We start from the raw sequence: 22,779 nt of genomic DNA, 5'->3' as shown, positions 1-22,779 counted from the left end.
ACCCGCACCAGAGACTCTTCTTTCTTTTTTCTTTTTTTTTTTTCGTGAGGCAATCAGTTAAGTGACTTGCCCAGAGTCACATAGCTAGTGAGTATCATGTGTCTGAGGTCGGATTTGAACTCAGGTCCTCCTGACTCCAGGGCCAGTGCTATGCCCACTTTGCTGCTCCTTCCAGAGACTTTTCTCCAAGTGTCCATCAACCTAAATGTTTCCTGTTGTTCTTTTCTTCTCTAGATCCTGTTTGACCAGACGCAGAGATCAATTAAGGCACAACTTCAGACGTTTGTTAAAGAGTAAGTCAGCCCTTGGTTCTGTTGCTTAGGGAGGAAAAGGGGGAGCCCCATAAAGTACAGAATAAAATTAAGCCCCCATTGGATGTTGTGGGAATTAGGATCATCTGAAAGAAGTTGCTGAGCCCGATTCCTGGGATACAGAGGCTGGGCTGGTGGCCGGGCTTCCTTTTACAATTCTGGGCACCAGGTAAAGTGGACATCTCCACGTGTGGCCTAGACCGGAAAAGAAGGCTCGTCCAGGATAACACTGCAGGTCTCTTCTGTCCGTTGCTTTTTCTCTTGAAGGCATCGTGAAGCCTTGGCTGTCCTGGGCAGCTTTCCAAGCTGTCCCACTTCTCTTGGCTTCTCTCTGGCTTTGCTGTGCTCCCAGAAGGTGCCGTGGTGACCCCTTTTCTGCTGGTCTCTACCTGTCCCACCCCCTTCCCATTGGGAACAAAGACAGAGCTTTGCATTGTTACAAAATCACACCCCCTCTTGGTGTGTTCTGGGCTTGTGTCTGGCCTTCTGTCCTTTCTATTCATCAGACTCCCTCCTTTTCTGTGGTTGAACCATTGACCAGGCCCAGGAGCTCCAGTTCCTGCCCTGGCAGTCACCAGGTCCCTCCGCACTAGTGTTGCTCTCCTGGAGGATAGCCGTGGCGTGATTTGGCACGGGCAGATGGCCATGGTGCTGTTGTCGTGGTTCTTGGGCTTCCTGATGGGGATCCCACTGGCTGCTCCCCTGGTTGGGCGAAATCAGAGCCAGTGACCTGGGCAGTGCTACTGATTCTGGGCTCTTAGATTGACCCATGTGCCAATGGCATTGGTGGCAAGGCTGGTGGTCTTTTTCTCTGGCCCTTGGCTCCAGGGGCTAGGTTGGAAGGGTGACTGATGTTCAGGGCTGGCATACCCAGTCTGGGCCTCTCAGACTTAGCTGTTTGTTCAGGATAGTGGGGAGGTAGGACCAAATGGGTATAATATTCTGAAGCCTCTGCTCGGGTCCTGTTGGCGGGCAGCTAGCCAGAGGAAAAAGCCTGGGCCTGCTGGTCATCGCCTGCCGGGAGTGGGGGGCTAGACGCTATTGAGAAGTTGTGATTGTCAGGGAGAAATGCACGTTCAGGAACGTTTCATCCTTTTGTAAAAAGTAAATTGCTGTCTTGTGATTTTTCTGTTACCTACATTTCCCAGTTTATCCCTTCCTGCCTGCTCCTTCCCAGAGTCACTCCCTAAGAAAAGCTCTGTGAAGTCAGCCGGCATATTGGAGACGTCTGACTGAGGCAGTGTTTGCCCCCCCACAGGGAGCAGTGCCCCCCCCTTGTAGGGAGCCCCTTATTGGGAGCTGCCTCGGCGGAGCAGGGGCCCTGGTCCCTCAGTCACCACTCGGGGGCCACATTGGGTCATTCTGGTTGCTCCATGTTTACGGGGGCTGCTTCTTTCTTTGTTGCCGGAGTCTTCGGTATCTTGTGTCTCGGGGTCCACTGGCTTCCCTCCGTTCTTCTCTCTGGTCATATCCGTGGCCGTTTCGTAGCCCGGCAACACTCCAGTGCTGCGAGTTGGCTGTGGCGGGTCCATGGACACCTACTTTGTTCCAGTTTTTTGCCGCCAAAAAGAGCTACCCTGAGTCAGTCGGTGTCTGTGGGCCTTTGTCCTCAGCCTCCTTGGGGTACAGGCCCAGCCGTGGGGTCTCTGGGTCACAGGGTCTGGACGTTCTCAGCTCAGAAAATTTCCTGCTTTTGATCTGGAAGAGACAGAGGTGGGGAACAAGCAGGAGCACGACTGAGGGGCGGTGGCAGAACGATCTTACGGTCTGTCCTGCCAGAATTATTTTAAAGGTTGAAAGAAAATCACCCGCCTTGCTCTTTTTAGAGATCTCAGAAAGTTCAAAGATGCCAAGAAACAGTTTGAGAAGGTCAGTGAAGAAAAGGAGAGCGCCCTTGTGAAAAACGCCCAGGTTCAGAGAAACAAACAGCATGAAGTGGAAGAGGCCAGCAGCATTCTGACGGCCACCAGGAAGTGCTTCCGGCACATTGCCCTGGACTACGTCCTGCAGGTACGCGGGAGTGGGGTCCCGGCGGCTTAGGCCTGGCCGAGAGGCCGTCAGCGGTTGGAGCAGAGGATGCCTCCCTGGTGCGGGGCAGATAGTAGTTCTCAAACAGCCAGCGTTCCCTTCCCTGCTTTAATCTTGGGAGCTCCCGAGTGATCATCATTTATTAAATGCCTTTTGGGTGTCAGGTGCTGGGTAAGTGCTTTTCAGATAGGACCTCACTCAATCTTGACAACGGCCCTATTATTATCCCCATTTTGCAGTTGAGGAAACTGAGGCAGACAGAGGTGAAATGACTTGCCCATGGTCACACAGCTAGTGAATCTCTGAGACTGGATTTGAACTCGGGTCTTTCTGACTCCGGGTCCTACACTCTGTGCCCTGTGGTGCCCCCCTCAGCGACGCCTTCAGACCAATCGCCCTCTCCGTCTTGTACTTGTGAAATGGATTTTTTTTTAATCCCATGTTGGTAAGACTTTGTTTATCCCCAGTGAGTCTCCTCTTAGGCCCAGGCCCAGCATTCTGGCCTCATGGGGCCTTCCTGCCCCTTCAGCTCCCAGTTCCGTGTCATTCTCAGATGTAGTAGGGGATTCTTTGTATTGAAACCATTGATGAAAATGTTGACCCATGAGGGCTGGCCCACAGGAGGTCACGCACCCATTGCAAGGGCCTCTGCACTGTCCACGTGGCTCCAGAGCTATCTCCTCGGCCTTTGGGGAGCTCATGGCTTGCCGCCATCTTTGCCATAGTAGTGGCATGACAGCAAAACGCTGCCTTCCGAGCTTGCTGTCGGGCTCAGGAAGAACAGAAGATATTTGTTTTGTCCACCTCCAGGGTGAACGTTTTACAGTGCTCTGCATACGCCTGCCGGGACTGTCCATTGGTAACAGGGACCCCTGAGTCAGGAGGCCTCACTGAGGGTGGATGGCTCTTTCTTTGTGGGTCATGGGGAGCTTTACAGTCAGGGGCCCGGATGCCAAGAGAGTGAAGGGTGTTGGTCCCTTGCTTTGTGTCCTGATGGCTGGATTTACCTCCTTAGCATCACTAAGATAAGATACAAGTTAACTTTTAAAATGAACTTGTCATCAGAAAAGTGACTTTTCCACTGTCTGGGAAAAGTTAGATTTTTTTTTGTCCTGACAATTGCCTTCATTTTGTGAAGTTCCCCCTTCCTGTGCTTCCCGGCCACTTCTACAGAGGGCCCTTGACGGGGCTGCTGCATGGCTTCTGATTTCCTTGGTAAGCACTACAAGACTTCATTCTTTATTTGGGGCCATCTGTGATTTTATCAGCATAGGAAGCTCCCAGTGTGGAAACCTCCTCCACTGATGTGTAGCGTCACCCTCTCTAGAAAGCACAGGCAGAATTATGTGGGGCAGCGAGAGTTAAGGGGTTTGCTGTGGTCACTTAGCCACGGTGTTTTAGAAGCCAGACTGAGCCCCCACCGCTCCCTGCTGTCTGCCATCAGGCCACACCAGCCTCTTCTCTTGTTGTTTTCTAAATTTTCTTTATTTTATTGTTCTATAAGTTCCAAACTCTCTCTGTCCCTTTCCCCCCCAACCCTGCACTGGAGAAGGCCACATTTGACACAGACACACACACACACACACACACACACGTAAAACTATGCCATGCCTACTTCTGTCTACTTCTGTTTATCAGTTCTTTCTCCGGGGGTGGAGAGCATCTCCCTTGGTAGGTCCTTGTGCTCGATTTGAGTCTTTAGAATACTCAGGGTAATTTGGTCACACACAGTTGCTCTCGGAAGAGCGCTGCTGGTCCCGTTCCCAGCCTTCTGTCATTTCTCTCATTTCACTCTTATTGCTCCGTACAAGTCTTTTCCGTGTTTCTCTGGCACCAGCCTGCTTGCTGTCTCTTGCAGCGCAGTAATATTCTGTCACAGTCATAGACCACAGCTTGTTCAGTGATTGGCCATCGATGAGCATCGCCTCAATTTCTAGGTCTTTACTGCCACAAAGAGAGCTGCTATCAGCATTTTAGAACGTAGAGGTTCTTTACCTTTTTCCTTGGGAAACAGACCTGGTAGGGGCATTGCTGGGTCAGAGGGTATGCTGAGCTTTAGAACCCTTTGGGCAGAGTTCCAAACTGCTCTCCAGAGTGGCTGGGCGAGCTCACAGCTCCACCAACAATGCATTAGCGTCCCCATTTTTCCACATCCCCTCCCACGTTGGTCCTTTCCCCTTCTGTCATTTTAGCCACTCTGTTAAGTGTGAGGTGATACCTCAGAGTTGTTTCAAAGTGCATTTCTCTAATCCATAGTGACTTAGAGCATTTTTTCATATGACTGCGGGTAGCTTTGATTTATTCTTCTAAAACCTGCCTGTTCCTATCCTTTGCCCCTTTATCAGTTGGGGAATGACTGCGGTTCTTAGAGATTTGACAGAGTGCTCTATGTAGATGAGATATGAGGCTTTTATCAGAGACACTGGCTGTAAAACATTTCCTCAGTTTGCTGCTCTCCTTCTGACGTCGGCCGCTCGGCTTTCTTCGTGCGCACGCCGGCCTCTTTGGATTGGCTTTTCAGCCGTGTTCCCGAGTGTTTCACACTGTCGGTGTCCTCAGACTCTGCAGGTGTGAAGGTTCTTAGAGATCACCCTTGGCAAGTGTTCTTAAAAATCACATTGACTTGTATTTGGGGAGAAAAAATCCTGCTCCTTTACATTTCCTGTGATTCCATTAGAATAGTTTTGTGATTTATGTCTTGACTTGTTTCTCTGATGTCAAGAATAGGGTGAGAGGTGATCATTTTCTTTGTTAGTTTGCAGCTATTGGCCAAAAAGCACCCTGCAGCCTGAGTCTGGCCTGGGTGGGCCTTCCTGGACACCTTCCTTTGGGGCCCTGGCTTGTGGAATTGGTCGTTTTTTCTGAAAGGAATCGGCACTAACGACTTCCTCTCTCCCCAGATTAACGTGCTTCAATCAAAAAGAAGATCGGAAATCTTGAAATCAGTAAGACATTTTATGAATACCCTCGCTACCTCTGTATTCCAATATGAAACACGACCCAATTGAATTCCACTGGCTTTTGTAAGTGGGCGCCATGGCTTGTTTGTGAGGGGGGCTGCCGTGCTGGCTGTGCCAATGTCACGGTACACACACTCTCCTGGGGGTGCGGAGGGGGATGGGGGTTGCCTGGCTTCTCATCCTCCTCTGGGCTGCCGTGAGGAGGCTCTCCCTGCTACAAAAGAAGACCCTCTCGAGTGTCGAGAAGTTAGAGTAGAAGAGGTGAGGAGAGCCAGGCCTGGCTGAGGAGGATCCTCCAGAGGTGGGGCCCAGCAGGTCCACGAGGCCCTGCCTCATGGTGCTTGAGCAGGCCCAACCCCCGCATTCTGCAGGGGAGGAAACTGAGGCAGAGCAGGTCTCCCTCCAGTCAGATACCATCATCTCACCATTTACACTTGTAGCTTAGCAAAGGCTGGGATGCTTAGAAATCGTTTCTGGGAATTATTTCCTGTGACTTTCACAGAGAGTGCCATTCAGATGGCTCTCTCCCTCCCTCCCTCATTGTCTCTGTCTCTCCCTCCCTCCTTCCTTCTTGCCTTCTCTCCATCTCTTTCCCACTCCCCCTTCTCTCTTTCTCTCTGTCTCTGTCTCCCTCCCCTGGCACGTGTTGGGCATCTGCACCTTTTGGGTGTCCCTCCTTCGTGGGCAGAGCCAGGTTTGGGGTTGCCTCTTCAATACCTTATTAGATGCTCTGTGGCCCACATCGAGCCTTTGGTTTGATATTTTCGGTGGGCTTTTCTCCTTTGGCCTTTGTTTGCTTATACTTTTTCTCAGTTTTGGTGCTTAATACAAACCCTTTCCATGTATGCAAAGCTTTCTGGTAGGAGGAGGGTCCCCTTTCATCAACGTCTCACTCGTGCCTGTGAGGATTCCTTTCTGTGACTAGGAAGAGAGCCTGGCTTCTGACTGGTTCGGGGGCAGCCTCCTGAGCTGCCCAGGCTTGGAGACAGGCCCAGCAATGGACAGCCCTGCTGAGGGCCCCACATGGGTCCCAGGCTGGTGCGTTCTTTCACAGAGACCTCAGTAATGCCCCCGGTGTGGGCAGGGCAGGCGATGTATCTCAGGTCCTTCAGGGGTCACCTGCCCCCAGGTGCAGCAGCCACTCTCTCTCCTGAGGCAGATGCCAGAGGGCTCAGGGGATCGGCACACCATGCAGGCAGGCTCAGTGCTGCTTTTTGCTAAGGAAAGAGAAAGCCCAGCTGGGTGGGCTGGAGGGCTTGGCTACTTTGGGGTGGTTTAAAAAGGGCCTCATTCCTTCCTGTGCTCTGAGAGCCCAGTTGAGAGGGTTTGAGTGGATGGGGTTTCCTTGGCACTGGAGTTCCCACCTTGCCTGCCCCATCAGGGAAGCGTGGCCTGGCCTGTCACCTGCAAATGCCTCCGTGGCCTGTGTCTTCTCTTTGCTCTCCTAACCCACGGAACCCGGGCTGTATTTTGGGGATGTGGAACTGGACAGGTGCTTACTGCTGGAATCAGCGCACATGTTGGGTTGTTTATTTCTAATCTTACCAGGTCAAAGTTGAGCCATTTTTACAATTTTTGAAAGCCTGGGCAGTTCCTTTTATTTGAATTTCTGGCAGAGAAAATTGTGACTTTAAACCTTGTCACAAAGCTACTGCTCTTTCTGGTGAATTTTTCATAATTGTTTTCTTGTGGCCTAAGTCAAACAAGACATTTTAACTCCTTTTAAATGAATCTTGAAGAGCTAAGTCGGGTCAGAGACACTGTCAGAATGTTGCCACCTTGGACCCTGGATTCTTTCTCTCCCATTTTACAGATAAGGAAACAAAGCCCCCTGCTGAGCCTGTCCTTTTTTTAAAATCCCCCATGGAAGCATGTGCCAGTTTTGTGTGTGTGCTTGCGCTGGCACACCAGGTTCAGTCTAATAAGAGGGCACACATTTCTGTAAGTCGGTGTGCATCAAACAGGTTGGGTCTCAGTACGGGTTTGACAGTGACCTGCAGTGACCTGCATTTTAAACAGGGGCAGGAAGAGGAGCCTGTTTACTTTGCTTTGAAAATGTGAACTCTTCCCTGTAGATCGTTGAGGCTCATTCACAAAAGGTGGGAGTGCAGGTGACCTACAGTTGGAGGAAATAATCCCCACCATGCCCCAGTGTATTTCTCTTCATGACACGTGATGAGCGTTCTTGACAAATTGAGTCAGGATTTCATGAAGTTGGTTTTAACTGTTGTGATCTGTGTTTCTTCCTGCCAGATGTTATCTTTCATGTACGCCCACCTGGCCTTCTTTCATCAGGGATACGATCTTTTTAGTGAACTCGGGCCCTACATGAAGGACCTCGGTGCACAGGTAAGGCCTGGATTCCCCAGGAGAGGCTGTCCTTGCTTGCTCAGAGAGAGTTTAAAGGGGATCTTCTTTGAGACTCAGCTTGGGCGTCACCTCGTTCCTGAAGCTGCCTCAGGCCCCTTCTCTCAACACACAGTACTTTGTATCACACTCGTTTGTGTTTGTGTTTATCTTCAGCTGGAAGGCAGAAGCCATTTTGTTTGTGGTCTTTGTAGCCAGGGGACCTAGGACAGTGCTCAGCACACAGGAGACCCTTAGTTGGTGTTAGCATTGGATCAAATTGAGTCAAATGAGGAAAATAGGGACTTTATGGGGAGTTTGTCGTCAGAGTCACTAAAGACGTGCTCGTTAAACCGTGACCAGAACATCTCCTACTTTACACCAGTCCTTCTTCGTAAGAGTCAGCCTGTTTTGTGGGCCAAGAGCCAAGATGAGCCCGAGGAGCACGACTTTGGGAATCCCATTCACACTCGACAACGTGCATGGGATGGACTTTTTTTCTTTTCTTAACGAACCTACTCTTGTTGCCGCGTGTGCGGGGTCCCTCCTCTCGTTGGCTGCACCAGCACTGACGTTATAGTCTTCTGAGTGTCGCTGAACAGAATTAAAAAACCCACTGGCTCCAGGGAGGCATTGTTTCCTTTGATTGCATTTCTTCCGTTTTAACCCCTCTGATGATTGATCCGTGGCCCTTTGATCAGAACCTAGCTGGGAGTGAGAAGGGCAGGAAGAGCGGCTTCTGATTTTGAAGTGCTGCCCAGTTGGTGACATGGTGGGTGTCCTTGGGGACAGGAGGCCAGATTCTAGTAGGGGCTTCTGTTGTCCAGAATTTGGTGGTCTTCTCAGGGGACCGGCAGGGCAGAGGGGGCAGGAAATGCAGATGTGTACCAGCAGCTTCAGCTCCAGCCTTCATTTTATGTACATCTTGGTTGGCGCCATCTGGCTGAAAAGTCAGATTGCCCAGGTAAACCCATTTTATAGCTGCCTTAGGAAAGGATGGACTTGGAGTAGTAGTGGAGAATTTATTGTTAGAAAGTGCTTCTCTGTTAATGGTACTTTGATGCCTTAGAAAGAAGCATTTGATTTGACATTTACATGTGTAGTACTAACAGCTGACATTTATATAACACCTGAAAGTTTGCATATTGATCCTCGTAGCAGTCTTAGGAGGCACGTAGCAGTCTTAGGAGGCACGTGTTGTTTCCTTGTTTTATAGATGAGGAAACCGAGGCTCAGGGAGGAAGTGACTTGTGCCCCACCCTAGAGCTAATTAAGTGTGCAGGGGATAGAAAAATGGGTGGGGTGGTGGCTAAGAATGTTGAGTGTGTAAGTGGAGGCTTTAGTTGTGTTCCTTTGCTGTGGACAGTTCAGTTTACATTTTTGGATGGGGGTGGGGGGCAGAGTAGCCCTGCCCAGGCAGAATGTACTGTCTTTTCTCTGCTTTGGGTGCTGACCTCTGGAGACTGTCTTAGCTTAGGACTAAAACCCCCATCCCCTGATGACGTAGAGTAGAGAGTCCATCAGAAATGTCTGCTGGGAGCCCACCATGTGCCAGGGCGCCTTACCTGGGACTGGGGTTGCCAAGACACAGACAAAAACCATGGCTGCCCGCCTTCAGAGAGCTGACGGCTGTTTTGGGGGTTACGGAGTCATCCTGAAAGCTGAGTTCTCCCCTCAGGATAATTCTGGGAAGTCGTGGGAGTTGGCTGGGGAAGGCTGCTGAACCTGCGGCCTCCCCAGCTGCTAGAGTGTGTCTCCAGTGGCCTGGCCTCCTGGCTTTGCCCTGGCTCCTGTGGCCAGCATTGGCTCAGCGGGTCAATCAGGAAGCTGCTGACACATGCAGCGTCCTCGAGGTGTGCCAGGAGGTGCCTTGCCCTAGACTGAGCTTTGAGACAGTCCTCAGGTTTGGAGAAAATGTGGGCCTTTTCCTCGAGCCCTGGATGTCACGGATAGATAGATGCTCCGCTCCTTTACAGAGATAGCATTGATGTCTCACAACGAGGCCAGGTGGCTTGGGAAGGTCACATGACACCAGCCAAGTCCTCTGCACCCTGATTTCAGAAGAAAATTGTGAGCCCTGTTCACTTGTTCTCCTCTTCCCCTGCAGCTGGATCGGCTGGTGGTAGATGCAGCCAAGGAGAAGAGAGACATGGAGCAGAAACATTCCACCATCCAGCAGAAGGTACTGACCAGCTGTGAGATGTAGGGAGAGATGGCGGGCAGCCAGTCAGAATCCTTCTCAGTTAGTGTGTTTGGTGACCTGTGACCTCCTTGTTTCCTAAGCGTTACCTTGGAAGTGAGGTCTTTCTTCTGACCCTTTGGTAAGACTTAGAGCCCAGCCAGAGGTTCAGAAAGGTGTCTGCAGCTCCCTTGGGTCAGGAGGCCAACCAAGGGGTTGACCTGGTGCTGTGACTAGGGATCTCCTTTATGCTAACTCGAAAGGAGGGCCTTTTGGGGGAAAAAGAAGCCCATAGACCCTGGGCCCTGTTACCTTTGCTTGAGAAAAGGGAAGCCACAACTGAAATTGTGTTCTAAATGAGAAGCCTGGGTCCTCGTCCTTCTGGTGCTTCTGTTTTCACCCACTTACACCTGAGGATAAGGAAAGGAGAACCCAGCGTATAGTCCAAAAGGTACAATGATGAATGCTGCTTTTTTCACGTGGAAATTTGAAAGTTGGCACAATGAACAATAATAGGAAACTCGATATACCCAGCTCAAGAACCCTCTTGCATAGGTTTAAGGGTCTCAGTTTGTTCTGACTTAGAGTAGAAAGGAGGAAAAATTGAATCTGGAGAAGTGATTTGCCGGAGGAAAACAAAGAAAAAAGAGGTGATCACTGAGAAAGAGAATGTCGCCCATGTTGTTGGCCTTTGTCGTAGAAATCGTTGAAAAATTAAGTTCCTCCTTAGTAACGTTCTGTAGACCCAAGACCTTTAGGAGAGTTAGAAGGAATTAATTTTTATTTTAAAATATCAGCTGTCAAGTTAAATTTGTGTATCAAATACTTAGATGATGAGTAACTTTTGAAGTGTGAAAATAGGTTTAATTTAGGCATGATTTTACTTCAAAATGTCCTTGACCCATCCCCTTTAACTGTGAGAGAGGACTGTCCCCAGATTTCCCTGAAGAATCTTTAGAGCTTTATGTGGAATACTTCAAACCTGAAAGTATTCTATGGTATACACCAGGTTATGACCAATGTCTCTGAAGACGGCTGCTTCTCATTAAACAGCTACCCTCGCAATATCTCTGCTTGCTGGGCTAAATGAAATTTGTTTTTAGAGGAAGGTCCTTCGTGGAAGGGAAGAGAGGACGATGAAAGACAAAAAAGGATTTTAAAGTGATATTGGGGGGAAAAGGAGGATCACAAAAGAAATGGGCCCAGTGCTCAGGGTGTATGGAGAGAAGGCCGAGCTGCAGAGTTTTATTTGGCTTTTGTTTTCTCTGCCAAAGAGAATCCTCCTGGGATCAGAAAGGGCAGACCAGAGGTGAGTCATTAAAAGGTAATGCTCAGTTAAAGTAAGGAAATGGCCAGAATGCCTGTGGCTGCCCTGGCTGACCATTTGTAGGCCATGTGGTAGGAGGGAGTCTTGTTCAGCCACGGGCTGGGCCCGACCATTGGCCACGGAGCTTCCTTGTGACCAGGACATCATTCTGTCTTCATTGGACTGAGTATCTTCAGAGCTCCAGACTGATTATGACTTCTCACTTAATTTAAAATCTGTTTTTTAAATTAATTTCCTTTCAAAGTTATATTAACGTTAATCATGATGTATATTTTACTCTTTTCTCTTAAATGCTAACACAAGGCCGCATTACAGGTAAAAAAAAATGCCAGTTAACCAAGAAATTATTATTGAAAGCTATTTTATAAAGGAAGAAGTTTCTAATAGTCACACCTATTTATGGTTTATAGGCACTGTTAGTTTTAATGTTATACTTTTTTTTTTTTTTTTTTTTTGGTTTAGGCAGTGGGGTTAAGTGACTTGCCCAGGGTCACACAGCTAGTAAGTGTTATGTGTCTGAGGCCGGATTTGAGCTCAGGTCCTTCTGACTCCAAGGCCAGTTCTGTATCCACTGTGCCACCTAGCTGCCCCTTAATGTTATACTTGTCAGTGTTTTTAAATATTCTTTATGTCATGCATTTGAATTTATGCATAATTATAATTATAGAAAGATTTCCTTTTTTACGTTCTATATTTAATTTTATTCGTTACTTACAAAAACGGTCTCTGATAAGCTTTCTGATCTTAGCACATGTTCAAAGCCATTATGAACGTTTCCGTGCCCTGTTGGTAATTTGCACCATTCTGTTGTTACTCTGCACTCCAGATTTTACAGCACTAGCCACATGGCTATGCGCTGTGCGGAAGCCCCTTGAGCATGGATGCCGCGGCGGGGGTTTGCTTGGGTTTGTTTTTCCCGCTTTGTCTCCCCAGCTCTTTCGTAGTGCCTGGCAAGTGGAAGGCACTTAAGACATGTTTGTTAGCTGAATGTTGCAAGGAAAAATGAAGAACCAGCTGGAAAATGACCTGCCTGAAATGGTCATTCAATTTCTCTTGTACATTGTGGTCGTTTTTTTTTCTGGAATTCAGGTTTGGTTAAACTCTATGCCTTGGTTCTTTTCTGGTTTGATGGACTCTATATTATAATATGTTAAATTAAGGGGTGTTCTTGAAATCACCTGATTGTTAGTGCTAAGATGGAAATCTTCAGAAGACTTAAAAATGAACCCACCCCCCCCACCCCCTTCCAGGAGAATGTCTTGGTCTTTGAAAGACTTTAAGATGTTGCTACTAGTTTAAATCTCGTCATAGACACTTAACAACTGTGTGACCCTGGGTAAGTCACTTCACCCTGTGTGCCTCTGTTTCCTCCTTTGTAAAACGAGGATCCTGGAGAGGTACGTGGCAAACCGCTCCAGTAGCTTTGCCAAGAAAATCCCAGATGGGGTCGCTGAGAGTCAGACTTGACTGAAAACAACTGAACAGCAACATCAACGACAAGTGTGGAAAGAATGTTTACAATGCCTTGGGGAGGCACCAGGAATGCTTGAAAGAGAAGAAAAGAAGTGTGGTCCTTGGAAGTTCGCCTGGAAATGTGGGATTTAAGCCCTTCAAGGAACCCTGGAGGCTTCAGCTCCGTTTATGTGACCTCTCTTTTTACAGTTGACACCCCATAAAGCAGGAGTCGTTGCTTAGGAACCCTGTTGGTTGTGGAAGAGCATGCACAAGAGAGACTGAGGCAGCTGCAAAGAGGAGCCACAGCGCCCGACGCACACGTGACTGTGTCTGCTGTGTACCAGCAGCAGATCTCCAGAGCCAGGGAAGCCCACGGAAACAGCAAAGCACCATTACAAAGAAACAAAAGAAAATGCCCCTGAGACCTGAAGAGTGAGCAGGGCTTGTGTCTGGGCTCCCCAGGCCGGGGGAATGCCCAGGACCTTCCCAGGTCCGTCGTCTCGGGGCGGGCGGAATGGGCACAACACGTCTCCTTGCTATCTGTTGGAGTCAGCAGGATCGCGGAAGATTATGGCACTAAAAAATCAGGATGGAAGAACCTTTGAGGTCATGTAGTCTGGCCCTTAAACCGTGGATTGCGACCTCATGTGGGCTGGCAAGAGGGCTGTAGTCCAGCCCTCTCAGTTTGCAGATGCAGAAACTGAGCCCAGAGAGAAGAGATTTTCAGAAGGTTGCCTGGGTAGTGAGGGACAGAGACTCTGGGGACATAAGGCCTGCCACTCCCAGTCGAGCGCTCTTTGTGATAAGGCTGTTGCTGGCCGAGACTCAGTCTGAAAGTCGAGGCGACTCCTTTGTTTCTCCTTCTAGGTGAGAAGGTCCCAAAGTGGGCAGTATGACCCCCTGGGAGGCACTGGAACCATGGCCGGGGGGGTGGGGGGCGGCGGCGTTGAATTAAAAAATAAGGGGGCGGTGGAAGAATAAGAAGGGAAGATAAGAACATTTTGAAAAATACGTGTTTTATCTGTTGTGTAACAGAGCCAAAGTCATAGTGATTATGTTATTTTCCAAATAAACACATAAACTTTAAGTTATAACCCACGAGTGGTCAAGTCTGCCTGACAGGTCTTAACAAGCAAGTGTTGACATGCGAGCGTGTTGCGCATTGGCAGTTTGTGATATGATACTATTTGGTTACACGACACAATATTGTGTCATCAGAATTTCAATGCAGAAAAAAACCACAAGTTTACAATAAATTATTAAATTTAAGATGCATCATTTTAAAAAAGTTATTTTACACATTTTTGAGATGATGCAAATTTAAAAGAAAAATAGAGGGTTAAGAAAGTAGATTTCCAGGGGGGTGCTGGGTAATTTCTTTTTTTTTTTTTTTTTTTTTTGGAAAGGGGAGGGTAGGCCACGCAAGCGTGGGAACCTCTGGTCTAGACTAAGAAAGACTCAGGAAACCGGGGTTTAAACTTCACTGTCAGGCATGACCAGTCTGAACAGGTTTCTGTGTGTGTCTGTCAGGAGAAGATGCAGAGAGCTGACCTCCACATCAGGAAGATCAGGGTTCTGGGATTACCCCGACCCCTCCTGTCTGTAGGGCTCGGCCCCCGGCAGACCCAAAGATGATAACACAGGTCCTGAGGATGTGGGGGTTGTGCTGCATGCTGGGAGTTCCCTACATCAGTGAAACCCTAAGTTTAGACCCAATTCAACTCGACACTGGAAGTACAATCTCTTACTTTTTTCTCTATGGTCTTCCAAGATAGTTTGCCAGACCCTTCACATTCCTGCTCTCGCTTCCCTTTTCCCACAAACAGAAGATGATTGTCCTCTGGCATGAGCTCCTTCATTCTTCTGGCCTTCTCTTCCATATATATGTATGCACCTATATACCCCTTACATGTATGTGCACATACTTAAACATACTTTCTTCCAGGCTTAGAGGGACGAGAGAAAAGTATCCCTTTCTTTCTTTCTTTCTTTCTTTGCAAGGCAATGGAAGAAGTGACTTGCTCAGGGTCACACAGCTAGTAAGTGTCAAGTGTCTGAGGTCGGATTTGAACTCAGGTCTTCCTCAATCCAGGGTGGGTGCTCTATCCACTGTACCTCCCCTCTCTCTTTTAGATACTGACCCTTCCAGGTGGTTTCTCGCTCATCCAGGGATGGAATTATCTATTCTTTGCTCCTCACCTCCCCCAACTTGCATTTCTTCTCTTGGTTCAGTTCTCAATGGGTCGTTAAGCAGAAATGTGTTGGAGGTGGATGGTAATGTCGTCTTCAATAGGTAGAGAAGCAGAGACAGAGCTTAAATGGCTTGCCTTTGCTCGCAGAGGACAGCAAACCCTAGCTGACTAAGGTTCCTTTGACCGATGCCCATAATGGTTTCATGCGAACTTTAACCCAGCTCAAACACAGCCTCCTCCAAGAGGCCTTTCCTGGTTGCCCACGTTCCCTGGAGCTTGTTGTTAAATGCTATTTCTTCTCGGGCACCTTGCCGTCTACTGTGCATTTACCTTGTGTGTTCTGGGATGTGTGTGTGGGGTGGGGGGTGGGTCCTGCTCCATTAGAATATGACCTCCTTGACACCAAGAACTGATAATTATGGAGCTAATGGGGAGCAATGGTAGATGAGCCAAATAAAATGCATTTTGGATTCTCTCCTGGCTCCCAGAGCGTATAACAAATTGAAAAGCTTTTTAAAAATAGCGTTCTGTTGACCACTCTGGTTTGTCATAGAGCAGATTTGCCGTGTGGAAGCCAATGGTGTCACACCCTAACAGAAATGGGGGCCCCTAAGCTGTCCATGAGACTCCCCAGGCTGCATCTTGACTTAGAAAACCCCCTAGGAACATCTGTCCCTGCCGAGGCAGGATCGTCCCCCAGGTGTACTCGTTTGCCCTTCCTCTGAGGGACACGCTCTTTAGAGTGACCTTGGGCCCTCCCAGGTCAGAGTCTTGGTGCGTGGGTGATGCTGTAGGACAGATGCAGTCTGACTTCTGGAGAGCAGGGGTACCTTGTGTGCGTCTCCCATCTTCACTTGCTTTGGGGTACCTGATTCTGGAGGTGCCAAGACGAAGGTACGCTTTGGGGGGAACAGTGTGTGCTGCGTTCATGTGCCGTCTCCCCAGCAGAATGGCCACTTTGGGAAGGCAGAGGCTTCACAGCCGTTACTGAGTCAGCCCGTTCAGTATTGCAGCCTTGCTTGGTCCCTAGAGGGATGCTCGGTGAGGAGGCCCCCAGTTTGTGTATTGGTGGCTCTCATCAAGATTGTGTGCAGATGGAAGACGTTCTCTTGGCTGCCTTTGCCGTGTCCCTGGGGCCTTCCCTTTCTTCAGACCCTCGGGGTGTGTTGCCACTCACACCTGCCTTGTGCCTTCGGTGGAGCCTATCTGGCCACATTGCATCTGCTCTCTCGTGCCATTCTTGTCTCCCTAGGAGCACCCTAAAGATTGTGATGCCAGCGTCCAGGCATGGTGGTCCCACTGTCCTTGTGGAGCAGACAGCCTTTCTTCTGTTTGGGATCTTCCTTCCCGTTTCATCTCGATGCCTTCTGGATGCCTTGGCTTACTTGGCTGTCTTTCAGGCTGTCTCCCATGCCTTTGCTTCTCTGTTCTGTGAGACTACGCTGCTCATGATCACCATCTTTCTTTGTCAGATGGTCCAGCGGTGCCTTTGGCCACCTCTCCATTTGGAAACTTAAGTCACATAGTTATTGGCCAAAGGGCCTTCCGGACTTTTCTGGTCTTATCGGGGCATCTCATTTACAGGTTAAACTTCTGGCTATAATTATCAGGGTCTGTTTCAATGTGATTTTTTTGTCTTTTCCCTCAGATAATGGGGAACTCTTTAAATAGTTCAAGACTAAGGTATTTCACTTGTACGCCATCTGTTTTTCTCATTTTTTTTCTCTTTGCTTTTCACTCATTGTGATCCTAGCTCAGCTTGATGGTCTGATTGTCCACAGCCTGGGGCAGCCCCCACACTAATGAGCAGTCAGTCCCTGGCCTTCTTCGGTGCTTGGTGGAAGTGGGGAGCCTTGGGGTCATGTGCCCAGCCCTCGTCTTTGCGCACGTTGGCACCCAAGGCTGCGAGTGCTGGAGGAAGGGCCGAGGCACCTGGAGGGTCTTCTCTAGGTGCTGCGTGCACCACAGCTCTTCTCGCAGGCATCTGTCTTACCGTTGGTCCTCTTACACACGATCCCTCAGTATCCCATGAAATCGGGGTTCTGGTGTCCTTCAGGTGCTGAATCAAATGGCCTTCCTTCCCCGCTTCCTTTCCTTGCTGCTTTAACGTGGACTTTCCATTCAGCAGCTGCTTCCTGGCTCCCTAGAGAATGTGCCAGGCTTGGGGGGGTGAGTCGGACAGAACTTTGTTCATCCAGCACTGAGTCCACTTGTTAATTTTTGGGCGGGGTTTCACATTTAGAGGATCAATTAAATTAAAGTTTATTCACAGTCAAAAAACTGATTCTTTGCCCCCTCTGCCTGCTTCCCCACCACTATATCACCACAGCTGCAAAAATGGAAAGTGGCTGGGTGAGACTGAAGACCACTTTACAGTTGTACTTTTTTCATGAGTTAACAACCTGTGAAACCCCCAACCCCCTGCCCAAAAACCAAATCATCACAAAGTGATGAATCTGCCAGCCCCGGCACTGCGTATCTCCATCGTCCGTTAGGGTGGCACTCAGAAAACAGACTAGGTCTCTCGCCAGGGCCTTCCCAGCATGGTACAGTCGGCCGGAGCTCCAGCTTTGCCGGCCTGGCCCACGGGGAGACGTTGGAGTTTGTCTTTGTGAGGGGTCTCTGCCTGAAGTGGACCATACAGGAAGTGTGTTGTGGGAAAAAGCAAGGAATAATAAATAGGTCCAGGGTTGGCCTGTTGCCTGGGTCCTGTAGTGAGGCCCAGAGCAAGGCCTCCAGCCTTGGAGAGAGCATGGGCAAGACTCCTGCTGCGAGAGAAGGCCAGATGGATCACCATTGCCCTAGTGCGGAAATAAAGCCCGGGGGCAGGACCACAGACTCGGGAATCACGCAGGTATCGAAATGTCCTCTCTGTGATTCTGTCCAAGTCCCTGCTGCACATGTTCCCAGAACAGGACGAGGACAGTCCCCTTCAGCCCTGGAGGTGAGACCTTCCTCCCAGCTGACACGGACATGTGGCAAGAGACTGGCGGCTGGCATTCAGCCAACTCCAAATTGTCCAGCATCTGTTCCCATTGGACTCTCCGCTGCCTCGGGCTGGGAGCGAGCTGAGGTCTGAAGGAGGCTCTGAATCTTTGAGGCCCAGCCGAGCCTGCGTGGGATTTTTGTTGTTTTAGAGCTTGGCAGAACTTGTGGTCTCAGGTCTTTCACTTGACTTTCTTGGGCCGTTTTAGGTCATCGAAGGAAGTCCTTGGTGTTCCAGCAAACCGAGTGCTGGATGCTGAGGGCAGGATAGGCTGGGTAGGTTTCCTTTTGGAAATTCTTTTGAGTCTGATTCTCAGGAGTTCAAATCTGGGACTGCTCGCTGAACCCCTCTTAACATAGTACAGTGTGTATAGAAGAAAGAGTAGTGACTTTGAAGGCAACAGATCGTCTTGGGAGGCATCACGAGACATGGAGAGAGCCCCAGCCCTGGCGGCAGAAGACGGCTTCAGAGTCTCCTTGCGATGAGCGCTGTGCACTTTCTCGGCTGCAAAGTGAGGGGACTGGACTGGGCCAGAAGTATTTGTTGTGTGCCCCTCGGGCCACTCCCAAGTATGACCAGGTTGAAATGGAATTGGGGAATATTTCACAAGATAGATAAATACCACAGAGTGTAGGTGATGCCAGGGTGCACCTGCGCGGACCTTTGTGGATGGTTCCCTGGCCCCTGTTGGCATTGAGCTTGACACCCCTCACCTGGATGCCCTCGGGGCTCTCTTCCCTCTTGGTCTCTGGCATTTTTTTGCTTCCACGGCCATCGGCGTGTTCCTGGCCCAGTGGAAGGAGGCCTTTACCTAGCAGAGAGGCTAGTTAGTCCTCAGGAAGAATCGGAACTAGAATTTCTATAGCATTTTCCTTGTGTTATCTCATTTGAGCCTGGCCTCAACCCTGGGACGTCGATCCTCTTATTATCCGCATTTTATAGATGAGGAACTGAAGCAAACAGAAGTGAAATGACTTGCCCAGGGTCATAGAGCTAGCCCAGTGAGGCTGGATTTGAACTCAGGTCTTCGTGACTCCCAGGCCCCACGTTCTGTCTGCTGTGCTGCCTGGCTCCCACCGAGGCCACAGGGCTGTCCACTTGTTGCAGTGCCTGACCTTTGCCTGCCATCGTGGTTGCCCAGGGTCCAGCTCTGGGGGGAACTCGCTTTCCAGTAGGAGATAAAGGCTTCTCATTCCCCTCTTGACTTCATGAGGAATGTTGCTGAGTAGAGTCATGTTGCTTTTAGCTCTTGACAAGGGTTTCCCCCAAGAAGGGAGAGAAACTACTGTACAAACATGAATCAGATATGGAATAGGCAGCTTCTTCCCTTATAGAAAAGGGAATTCTAAGCAATAAAGTGCTGGATCACCACAGTCAAGAGCAGCCTAGACATCTGCCCACCTCAGGCCTGACCAGCAGGGAATCACCTTGTCCTTGGAAAGATCAGAAGTTCCCAGGGAAGCCCTGTGTCCATGCCCTCTGAGGAGGCCTCCAAAGACCCTGAGAAGTGGTGATCCAGCCTCTGTGCTTCCCACTGCTGCCGTCTGCTTGCCCCGGAGCAGCTGATGACCAGTTGGGTATCTCGTTGTAGTAAAGATGCTTCGCCCCTCGAGGAGCCAGATCTGGCTTTCTGCCGTTTCTGTCTCTGATTCTGCCCAGTCTCGTAAGACCCACGCAGAACAAGCCTCATCTAAGCTCTTCCCTGTCAGGGCCCTCCCACCACGTCCACCTCTGCGTCCCCGTGACCTTCCCTCCGAGCTTGTCTCACACTCGGACGAGGAAGAAGCCAACGACAGGATGACCCCAGGTGGTGCCCATCAGATTTAGTGCACGCAGATTTAAAAAAAAAATGCCCGATGCTTTTTATACAGCTAAGAGTTCTAAATGTCTCTAGAGAGCCGGGAGGATAATTCTCCCATTAATTAATTCTCTCCAGCTGTGGCTCTGGTCTCTGAAATTCTCTGGGCTCCCTGTCATCCTGAGCAGAGGCCTCAAGTGCCACAGGTATGATAACGAATCTAGAAACCCAGGTGTTGCAGCCTTGAATTGGAACTCCATCTAAAGAGATCTGTCTGTTGTTTGACCTAGGATTTCTCCAGTGATGATACCAAGCTGGAATATAATGTGGACGCTGCCAATGGCATTGTCATGGAAGGTTATCTGTTCAAACGAGCCAGCAATGCCTTCAAGACTTGGAACAGGTAATATGTTCTAAATACTCAGACCTACAGATACACACATACAGATATGCACATACATAGATGCACATAATCTTCATTATGTAATATGACTAGCTAATTCTTAAGCATTCACACTTGATCGCACAGGTTGCATTTTAAGGAAAAGGGTAGGGAAGTTATTATTATAACATGAATCTTAAATTCTACAAACTAAGAAAAAGTCAATTTTTTAATGTCAATGATACTGAAAAGTTCACTGGTTCTCATAAGTGACCAGATTTTTAAAAGTCTTTTCTGCACGATAGGGCCACCACATTGGACCTGCAATGTCCAATGAATAAGTGCCATATACATCGTGTGTAAGTCTTAATCAGCATCTACCACCCTGGGAAGGGAAGCTGCCGACAAGGGTTGATTTGGCTGGGGCTGCCTGGGGAGGGTGCTACCCTCTGGTTCTGGGGAGGGCTTGAAGCAACAGTCAAAGGTTTTCATGGGGCCGCTTTTGGAGTTGTGAGCTTCTTGCCAACTCAGATTCCGTGATCCTGTGAAAGTGATAGTCCCCGGGTGCTTACCATATGCTTTAAGGAGCATGCCGCAGGGACATCATGTAAGAATCAGTGATAGTAGGCTTAGATCTGAAGGCTGACGCCCTGGGATGCTTGCAGCTTACTAAAACTGTAGGACCAACTTAGAGTTTTGTTCTAGATCCCTAAGTGGAGCTTGTTTTGACCTGATTTGTTTTTCTCTTAAAAGAGGAGTGCAAACAAAAGATAGTTAATTGAACATCCGAGGCAGTTGGGTTCTGTTTACTCCGTGTTTTACTGTCCTTTTTGAGTAGGATGTGTGTAGTTGTTTTTTAATGTCATCTTCAAGGTTTTTAGTTTTTAATTTAGTTTAATGTTAAGACAGACAGTAGAGAAATGTAAAATGTTGTTTATTTTGGGTGGCATATATAATAAGAACAATTTAATATGGTAGATTAGCCTTAGGTGTAGCCATCTTTTTTGTTACTCATTTTGTTCAAGTCTTAAGCTCTTACTTTATATTCCAGACCCTGTGCTAAGTGCAGGGGATACAAAGAAAGACTTCATTCCTGTTCACCAATGTTTATGATACATTGCACACACTTCCCCTTTGAAGAACCCAATTTTGGCTTCCTTTGGCTGTGTGGGATCCATGTCCTTCTTGGAAATTCTCTTCTCACGGCAGTGAATGCTGACCATTCCTCTAGAGTGTGAAAGCCTTCGGGTACTGGACACAGGAGGGTCTGTGCCAGTCACTGACTTGGTTGTTTTCCGGTCACATTATTTTAGTGGGATAGGACTTTGCTCTGAAAAGGTTGACTGGGTACTTGGCAAGAGGGCAGCTCCCCAGTCTTGTTGCCCTGTACAGGGCTGAGAATGATGGCCTGGAGTCGTCAGGAGCCATCCCTTTCCTGGCCCTCGTAAGCTCCAAAGGGAGCCAGGAAGGAACCTTGTCCAAAGACATGGTGGTGAGTGTGTACCCTACTCACTCACCCATTCTGCCGCGTGGCAGGGCTTCTGGTAGCGGCCCACTGTTATGTCATCAGGACTTCCCAAGATGGCGGACTTGCCAAGTGGAACCCAGGAGGTGGAAATTCCCCAAACGACTGCAGTGAGAAAGGAGCCAGAGTCCATGGCCTGGGGAAGTGACTTCGCCTTGGGGAAGAAAAAATCATTTTCCTTTAGGTTGTAATTTTATTATTGTCATGAACTGATAGAGTAAATAAGACTAAACTGTTTCGAGAACAGAATTTTCAGCTCAGTCAGTCCAGAGCAGTGCTGTGTGATGCAGAGGGAGCCAGCGTTAGAGTCAGAAAGATCCTGGTTCCACACTGATGAAGTCATGGGGTTACCACTAGGGAGCACCACTCTCCCAGGGGGCCTGTGAAGCCCCAGTGAGATCCTATTTGTAAAGCGCTTAGCTCGTTGTCTGGCTGCCTGCCTTCCCTTTCTAAAGTTACGACCGTTATTTTAATAGGTGGACCACTTGATTGCGGGATGCAGTTATAAGTATGGAATCTTGTAATTTGAAATAATAGCTATTAATTTCTATTTTCAAGAGAAATCTGAAAAAAGTACATTTCCACTTCATCTCCCTGTCCTGATACACTTTAAAATGTACCATAATGGGGGCAGCTAGGTGGTGCGGTGGATAGAGCACTGGCCCTGAAGTCAGGAGGACCTGAGTTCAAATCTGGCCTCAGACCAAAGACACTTGACACTTACTAGCTGTGTGACCCTGGGCAAGTCACTTAACCCCAATTGCCTAAAAATTAAAAAAAAAAAAAAGTACCATGATGTTCATTAGTCCATCCTGTGGTTGTGATGGGTATTGTAGCTTGGAAAGACTGGCTCTTTTCATCTAAACAGCTAAAACTGAGTAGTGACGACAGGATTCAGAAACAAGGATGTCACTGTTTTCTCTAGAGGAAAGAAGGAAATTTCCACAAACCTCACTTTAAAACGGGAAGGGATTTGGGGGAAGAAAATGAGAAATTGGCAGAAAACTAGTGGGAAACTTGTAGCTGACTTGGAGAGAAGCAGGAGCCCTGGGGCCACAGAGACTCTGCCGGGCCTACAGTCAGGAGACCCTTCACAGGCAGGAGCCCCTGGGGGGCCCTGAACCTCTCCAGGCTTTGGTTTTCTTTTCTGTATGTTGGGGGCTGGCAGTAATAGCACCTTCCTCCCCGTGCTGTGATGACCCTCTCTCAGTGCTGACTTTGAGCAATCAATCAGTGTTCCTGGCACTGAATCATCTGTTCTCTTTGTGCTTTTTGGCTTGGCCATGCGCT

General features: G+C 48.9%; 1 protein-coding gene across 2 annotated transcripts in view; it reads left to right on the top strand.

Annotated features, from left to right (window-relative positions):
* The window catches only part of ACAP2 (ArfGAP with coiled-coil, ankyrin repeat and PH domains 2), a 121,798-nt gene that overhangs the window by 49,387 nt on the left and 49,632 nt on the right, over positions 1–22,779 (top strand). For both annotated transcript variants that reach the window (XM_027848733.1, XM_027848734.1), the window contains exons 5-10: positions 235–293; positions 2,138–2,321; positions 5,240–5,284; positions 7,553–7,648; positions 9,753–9,827; positions 19,873–19,985. In XM_027848733.1, coding sequence (XP_027704534.1) covers positions 235–293; positions 2,138–2,321; positions 5,240–5,284; positions 7,553–7,648; positions 9,753–9,827; positions 19,873–19,985 — 572 coding nt within the window. The remainder of the gene's footprint in view (positions 1–234; positions 294–2,137; positions 2,322–5,239; positions 5,285–7,552; positions 7,649–9,752; positions 9,828–19,872; positions 19,986–22,779) is intronic.

This window comes from Vombatus ursinus, unplaced genomic scaffold (genome assembly GCF_900497805.2).
Source record: "Vombatus ursinus unplaced genomic scaffold, bare-nosed wombat genome assembly UNPS02006874.1, whole genome shotgun sequence".
Lineage (NCBI taxonomy): Eukaryota > Metazoa > Chordata > Mammalia > Diprotodontia > Vombatidae > Vombatus > Vombatus ursinus.
This window is presented reverse-complemented; position numbering and strand designations above follow the sequence as displayed.